The 7885-nt window shown below is 49.9% G+C and overlaps 1 protein-coding gene across 1 annotated transcript in view; it reads left to right on the forward strand.

Moving 5' to 3' along the window:
- The first annotated feature begins 5624 nt into the window (after positions 1 to 5624).
- TRPM8 (transient receptor potential cation channel subfamily M member 8) overlaps positions 5625 to 7885 on the forward strand; it is a 72437-nt gene continuing 70176 nt past the window's right edge. The window contains exon 1 of the mRNA XM_004701687.2: positions 5625 to 5741. Within this exon, the coding sequence (XP_004701744.1) occupies positions 5625 to 5741 (117 nt within the window). The remainder of the gene's footprint in view (positions 5742 to 7885) is intronic.

The following is a 7885-nucleotide window of genomic DNA, read 5'->3' on the forward strand; positions in this document are numbered from 1 at the left end:
CATCCTCCCTCCAAGCTACAGCATACCATGGCTGTTAGCATCCTCCCTCCAAGCTACAGCATACCATGGCTGTTATCATCCTCCCTCCAAGCTACAGCATACCATGGCTGTAAGCATCCTCCCTCTAAGCTACAGAGTACCATGGCTGTAAGCATCCTCCCTCTAAGCTACAGAGTACCATGGCTGTAAGCATCCTCCCTCAGTGGCTGAAGTTCCCCAGCTTAGAAGAACCTCAGAGGAGAAGGCGGGGCTTAGAAAGCTTAAGTAATAAAAACCGTGGGGCCTCCTGCAAGGAGCAGAGAGACAGACATAGGATCTCTGGGGTGGAAAACTACCCTCCTGAAACAGCCTCCCAGGTATGCTATCCACTTTTGCCTTTTCCTCTCCATAATTGTTGTGACTGTTTACCTTATAACATGGATGTGAATTGAGTGTGTCAGAGATGGGCATCATTTGGTTAAAAAAATCTTTTTAATGAATATTTGAAATGAACAGGAGGCAACATGTTTCTCAAAAAGAGGTGGGAAAAAAGAAAAATGAAATTCCAGGGATATCTCTAGTGTGCATTGAGATTGATGTAGAAATGAAGACACATTTAGAATTGCCAGACAATTGAAAGATTTAATTTCAGGGCTTTTTCTTCTCTTAACTGCCAGGAGTCTGAGATTTCCTTAAAAGAGCACGACTGAACAATTGACTGGCATCTTAACTCGGTGAACAGCTCGCTCCAGTCTGGGTTCTTGACCCTACAGGGATTGTAAATCAAGGAAGACCACAGCCAACCCTAACATCAAGCAAATACTCATAGACAAAGTAAATGTTCTTTTAGAAGGAAAGCCTATTTAGCTCATTCGTCTGAGTTCTGGCTCCTTCCGCCCTTTCTGTTTGGCGGAACTTGTCTGCCACTTGTATCGTTTAGCAGCAGTCTGGAAACACTGAGGGTTCAGATGAATAATTAAAGGTTGCATTTCTCTTTAATTTTGAGTCCATTATTGCCAATTGTGACTTTTGTTTTCCTCCAGAGTTAAGAGTCTTAAGCTGAAAAGAAGGAAATGGCTATTTCTTGAGTCTAGCCTGCACGGCCAAATAAAACACATTCCCAGCAAGATCGGACTTGCAGCTTGTCGCTCTCTTCAGTGTGTGAAGACCTTTCTGTCAGAGGGATGATGTGGGGTTTACATAGTCTGGAGGATTTTGGAGACAGAGTTCATGCTGTCCTTTATGATGATCTTTTGTCACACCTAGGGATGCTGCCTTAAGGGGGATGTGGACCTCTGTCCCACTTGTTGGACAGAGGGCTCCAGTCACCGCGGGTGTCCCTTGCCTTTCCCCTCATCCCAGGGGCTCTCACTATGAGTTAGAATTGAGTTGATGGCAATGGATTTTTGTTGTTGTTGTTTGGTTTTCAGCAAGCAGCACCACAGAGCCTGGCCTTTGTCCTGTACTCTGTCTGGCTCCATCTCTCTTGTTTGGGGTCAACTTCGCTGAATCAATGACATAGGTGCTTGGCTTTATTTCTTGAGTCTAGCCTACACAGGCAAATAAAAACATTCCCATCTTCTCAGGCTTTCTGCGATTGGCTGCTGGGGACAGAACAGCTGGATATGCTCCCAACAGAACGTGTCTCAGTTCCTCTCCGGTGGGGAAGTGGACGGTGACGCTAGCGTCCATGTCGATGGTGATACCAAAGAGTGCATGAGCTCTTGCCGGTCTTTGTCATTCTTGCAGGCATCCTGGTAGGGTTCTTGCCAAAATGAGAATGGAAAAGATTTCTCTGGGCAGTGTCATCTACGTCTGCAAGTGTCCTGCTTAGTGTTGCCATGAATATTTGATCAGAGGGAAGGTGGATCTGTCTGGGGTTTGGTTGAGGGTGGCATTCTCCATGGAGCTCCCACCATTGAGTTCTTCTCTCCCTCAGTGTCTCATGGAAGGGACCCTCTCCCTTACTTTGCTTTGGCATAAGGAGGCTTAGAAGCATGTCACTGGCTGAAAGGGACATCCGAGGTCTGGCCCGACCACAGCAATCGGCAGACTACAAGACTCTTTACAAAACATGCCCTTATCCAAGTAGTGTTGTGTGAGCTGTCAAGCCATTTCTGACTCACAGAGACCCATGCAAAACAGAAGGAAACGCCGCCCGGTCCTCTGCCACTCTCCATTGTTCTTACATTGTCATGGCCACGGTGTCCACCTCTCTCAGTGAGGGTCTCCTTCTATTGGCTGGCCCTCTATTTTACCAAGCGGGATGGCCTTCTCCAAGGACTGGTCTCTCCTGACATGATATCCAAAGTGCACAAGATACAATCTTGCCGTCTTGCTCCCGAGGAGCATTCTGGCTACATGTTCTCTGAGACGGATGTGTTTGTTCTGTCGATGGTGCCCGGTAATGAGGCCGTGCACATGGGGTGAAAAATGTAACCCCTGTCTCAGAACGGTTTGCTCACAAGTTGTTAAACAGGAACTTAATTTGCCGTGTCAGAGTCCACCTAAAACACGATGAAATATTGAAAACCAGACAGAACAAATCACGCTGAATGCACGGTCTTTAGATTAAGACCCCTGTTTGCATCTCAGACGGATCCCTGTTTTGCATTGGGCTCCTGAGATACCAGCATATTCAGGTGTCAAGGGGGTGACTTCCAGAGAATTCAAAATTATTAATGAGTATCAATACTAAAAATCATAGGACGGGCAGCTTCTCTTCCAACGAGAAAAATGAGGTTTCTAATCCTTCCCCGAAAAGAAATTGGATGAGGTATTAATGCAAGACTGGAAAGAGAGCTTTATAGACAAGAGTTTTATAAGCAAGTGCGTCCCTCGTACACCCTGTTTGCTACTTAGAAGGTCCTCATGGTGGGAATGAAAAAGGCACTAACATTTGCCAAGTGGTTCTTCAAGCACCAGCTTAACAGAGGCACAGTAAATCTGTGAGGGTTGACACTCTTTCTTTGGCCTTGTAACTGTCATTGTCTTTGTCATAAAGCTTGTTGTGGTGAATGGCCGTCAGGTTTCCCTCCAACAGGTCACGCCCCTTGTGCCTCGTGTCACTGACTGCAACCTTCACAAGGGGACATCATGGGTTCCAGTTCCCCTCTCTGTCTCCCAGGTCCATTCTACCTTCTTTCCAAACCCTCTGAACTCCGTCCTTGGGAGAGGCAGACTGAGAGATCACGACATTCAGACACACAGAGGTTCTCAAGTTGTGAATGAGCGGTGGTGTCCAGTCTCCTGACTGGTTTTTCCCAAGCCCACCGGCTTTTGGCTTCGCTTTCTGCACCATCACATTCTTTCCTCGGTGTGCTTATTTGAATTCTTCTTGACCTTGCGTTTTCGATGATTAAAGGAAAGGACATTTTCCACCCTGGTCTGTACTTGTCTCTGGCCTGCGATGTGAGGTTGGAGCATTTCCCAATCTTACACATTTTAGAAGTGCAACACTGTAATCAATTGAGTTTATGAGGTGCATGAAATCATCCCATCTGTGAGCATTTGACTCCCATAAACTCATGTGTGTGTGTGTGTGTGTGTGTGTGTGTGTGTGTGTGTGAAGACGGGTCAGCCTTGACCCTGGCTGTGAGTTTCCTTAGTCTTAAGAGCATGATGGTCTCTGTTGTGTCACCAACATCATTGGATTGGTGGATTCTCAGGATCCACTTCTGCTGAGTTGATTCTAACTCATAGTGACCCTATAGGACCGAGTCGAACTGTCCGATGGGGTTTCTAAGGCTATAATCTTCTTCCCCCACACCAACCTTTCAAGGTTGTGAGGTTTACAGAAGCAAACTACCACGTCTTTCTCCCACAGAATGGCTGGTGGGTTCCTTAACCACGGCACCCCTGGCGCCCAAAGCAAACCCATTTCCCCAGAGGAGTCCCGGAGGTGTAATATTTATGGAAGCCAGCTGGTGCACACTTGTCCCATGGAGTGACTGGTGCGTTTGGATTGCTGATCTTTCAGTTCCCAGCTGAGCACTGCCCGTGGAACCGTTAGGGCTTCTAGGATTCTTAATCCCCAAACGCAAAACTCACTGTGATTGAGCCCATTCTGGCTCATGGCGAGTCTACAGATCGCCAGAATAGAACTGCCCCTGTGACTCTGTACTGGAGTAGACAGACAAGTTTTCTTCCATGGAGAGGCTGGTGGTTTGAACTGCTGAACCTGTGGCTAGCAGACAAGCGTGTAACCAGTACGCCATCAGGGCTCTAGTAGGGAAGATTATTTTGGTGGGGCGAGTCCTCATCTGTTTCAGTGATATAATTTTCGGCTTGCTTTTCCTCCTTATTGAGGGAGCCCATCAATTTTAGAGATATACTCAGAATTCAAGATAAGACAAGAGGCTGACCTTTACTGACACCCCGTACTTTTAAGCTGTGTACGGTATTGCCTGCCCCATCGGTGGGACACCAGTGTCTCTTGTAGATGGAGACCAGACACAGCACATTTCACATAAAGAAGGCCCACACGAGGGGCAGTGTTGGCAGGTCCCAAGACCACGGGAGTGATGGATCAGGGTGCTATTATTCTCTGCTGTGCCTTGTGATAATTTGGGCATCCTGCCTTCTAAAGTTTTTGAGAAACTCTTAACTCCCAGTCATGGAGGTTGTCTTCAACTGGTCTGTTACCTCGGCATTCCCAAGTCCCCCACACTACTGGACCGATGACCAACGTCGTGACAACTGGTGAGGAAACGGAAGTTGTGAAGGGTTTCCTTCGACTTGATGCTCACAGAAGCAGCCGTCTAAAGATCAGGGCATGTATTCCCTTGGGCCACTCAGCTGCCAGCAGTGGGTTGGGTCCGGTCTACGAGCTCGGAATTCCTGCATGCAGGGGCCCTGGAGGGTCATGTAACAGCAATCTGCAGCAGAAGGGGGATTTGGGGTGCCGTATCGACTCCTCCTCCTGTCTTCGTCTGGAAGCTCTGCTGAAACCTGTTCCCCATGGGGGGCACAACTGGATCCCAATGACTTAGCTTCAGGGATGACCAATGACGGATAGGTGGCTGGGTTGTTCTGTGAATTCCCTTTAACCCACAGTGAACGAGTAACCACTGGGGACCTTACACAGTGCAGACCTTGGGGACTCTGTGGGTGTGGGTCCAGCCCACTGTGATGCAGAGTGTCCCACACAGTCCCATGAATTGGTGGGTTTCCCAGGGCAGCATCTTGGGAAGGCTTGACGTGTTGTGGGAATGCTCCAAGGTCACAGTGACCCAACGCGAGCACCTGTCGCAGGGAGCATGCGGCACATGTCAAGCAGTCTCTGCAGAGAGTGAGATTGCGGTGGTGGCACCCCTGTATGTGTGAGGCAGCGGGAGAGAAGGACATGGCTTCAGAGGCCGGGTGGTGGGTCAGCCAGGTGAGACAGGGGCAGTGCTAGGAAGGTACCCCCATGCAGGGGCCTAGAGGGGAGGGGGCACCGTGGAGGCCCACCCAGGCATGGGGGGACAGGGAAGTTCCCTGAGGATGGAGGGGAACTAGGTGAGCAGAGCAAGTGACAGGGGCAATGTGGGTAGGGTTGCGCAAGAGGGGATGGGGCATTGAACCCAGCGCCTTCTACTGTGCTGTCTGTAGCTCTAACCAACATTTCCACCCGTCCTCCAGCAGTTCTCCCAGCCACCGGCCAGATGTCCTTCCAGGGTGCCAAGCTCAGCATGCGGAACCGGCGGAATGGCATGTTGGACAGCACGAGGACCCTGTACTCCAGTGCGTCCAGGAGCACCGACGTCTCCTACAGCGAAAGTGTGAGTTTCCTGCACCACCAGCACATGCCCCTTGTGTTAGTCTGAGTATTGTAGAGAAACAAATCCACAAAAACTCATGCGTAAGAGAGAGTTTTATATAATGGTTAAGTGCAAATCAAGAAAACATCCCAACCCAGTGCTGCCCAAGCCCACAAGTCCAACATTAACTCATGTGTCCGACACCAATTCACAAAGTCCTCCTCCATCTCTCAAAACACATGCAATGATGCTGACTGCAGGAGGAAAGCCGAATCAGTGAACGTGTAAGCATCTCAGCACTAGCAGGGGTCTCCACACGGCTGCTCCAACACCCAGGGCTGCACTGGGATGAGGTCCATGCGGCTTCTCCATGGGGATGTCTCACAGGGAGTGAGCCTTGTCAGCTGAATCAGGGAACTGGCTAAGGCAGCTGCACCCTGGTCCAACCATCAGAGAGTAAGAGACCCGAGAACTAGACAGGCAAGGCTCTCTGCCCTTCAATTAACCGCACATGTATTTATTGGCCAGGTTGGCACCATAAACTTTAACATCTCACCCCTGCCACCTGACAACATGTGACCTTAGCATGTGCAATGATGTGGGGACCAGTGCTTGCCCTCGAAACATGAAAAGTCACCTCTCAACAGGCAGTGCTGTGTGACGTGAGGGGTTTTGAAAGAAGTGTTTTCCCCGGCATTTCCATTTTTACCTTGATAGGTGTTGCTGACATGGAGTCAGGCAGTGCACTTGCGACGGAGAAGGCCAGATTTACTGGTCCGGAAGAGGCTGGGGGAAGCCCTGAGCTGGGCCCCTTGGTGGTGCGGGTGGTGTGGGTGGTTCGGAGCCATTGAGTTGGTGCCGACTCACAGAGGCCCGGTGCACGACAGAACGAAACACTGCCGGGACCTGCATGCCCGCACCATGCCCGCACCATTGTTATGATGCCTGAGCCCACCCTCGCAGCCACAGTGTCAGTTGTGGCCTTAGACACCTGTGTGAGTCCAGATTGACTGATAAACAAATCCAGAGACACTCATATGTGTGTAAGAGAGCATTTTATATCCAAGAGCAATTGTACATGAAGAAAACATTACAGTCCAGTCCGGATCAAGTCCAGAACTCCGGTATTAGCCCATATGTCTGTAACGACTCTATAAATTCTTCCTCAGACCCATGCAACACATGCAATGATGCCGAATGCAGGAAGATCACAGACCAGTGGGTGGAAAGTCTTGTAGATCCAGTGGCGGTAGAAGAATCTCCATCATGCTAGCGTGGGTCTCCGTGGCTCCTCCAGCTCCAGGCCTCTGGCTGCATTAGCGTAGCTCCGAGTGTCTTGTCAACAAGAAGATGAAGCAGAGAGTGTGTGTCTGCCCTCCAGTGAGCTATCTATATCTGCCTCCCCTCCAAGTGAGGTCATCAAGCTGCGACCCAATTGACAGGCTGGACTCCACCCCTTCACTCGTAATAGTCTCAAGTTGACACCAGACGATGTAACTAGCACAACCCCCTTCAGATTTGGAACGGAACTCACTCTTGGGGAGTCACCTTGGAGGTAACCAATGTTGTCCTTACCAGGTGCCATCGGGTCAGTTCTGGACTTTATGTACAACAGAGCGAAACACTGCATGGTCCTGAGCCATCCCCTACCATCGTTCCTACGTTTGAGCCCATTGTTGCAGCCACCGTTCATCCATCCCATTGAGGAGACCCTTTCTTCTTGTCGCAGCCCCTCTGCTTTCCCAAGCATGATGTCCTGCTCCAGGGACCGTCCCTCCTGACACATGTCCAGAGTACGCGAGACAAAGTCTTGCCATCCTTGTCTCTAAGGAGCACTCTAGTCTGACTTCTTCCAAGACCCATCAGTTTGTCCTTTTAGCCGTCCATGGTACGTGCAACATTCCTCTCCGGCACCACAATCCAAATGCATCGGTTCTTCTTCGGTCCTCCTTATTCAATGTCAACTAACAAGTGCACACGAGGTGATGGAGAATTGCCTTGGGGCAGGCGCACCTCCGTCCTCAAAGTAGCACCTTTGTTTTTCAAGGTTCTGAAGTGGGCACGGGCAGCAGATTCACCTCAGCATCGAACACCCACATTCTTGAAGAACATGCTTCTCAGAATAGTTGTCCACAGGAGGACCAAAAGGGCCGCGTTTGCGCCCC

This window comes from Echinops telfairi, unplaced genomic scaffold (genome assembly GCF_000313985.2).
Source record: "Echinops telfairi isolate 266 unplaced genomic scaffold, ASM31398v2 ScPeMD7_3;HRSCAF=10, whole genome shotgun sequence".
Classification (NCBI taxonomy): domain Eukaryota; kingdom Metazoa; phylum Chordata; class Mammalia; order Afrosoricida; family Tenrecidae; genus Echinops; species Echinops telfairi.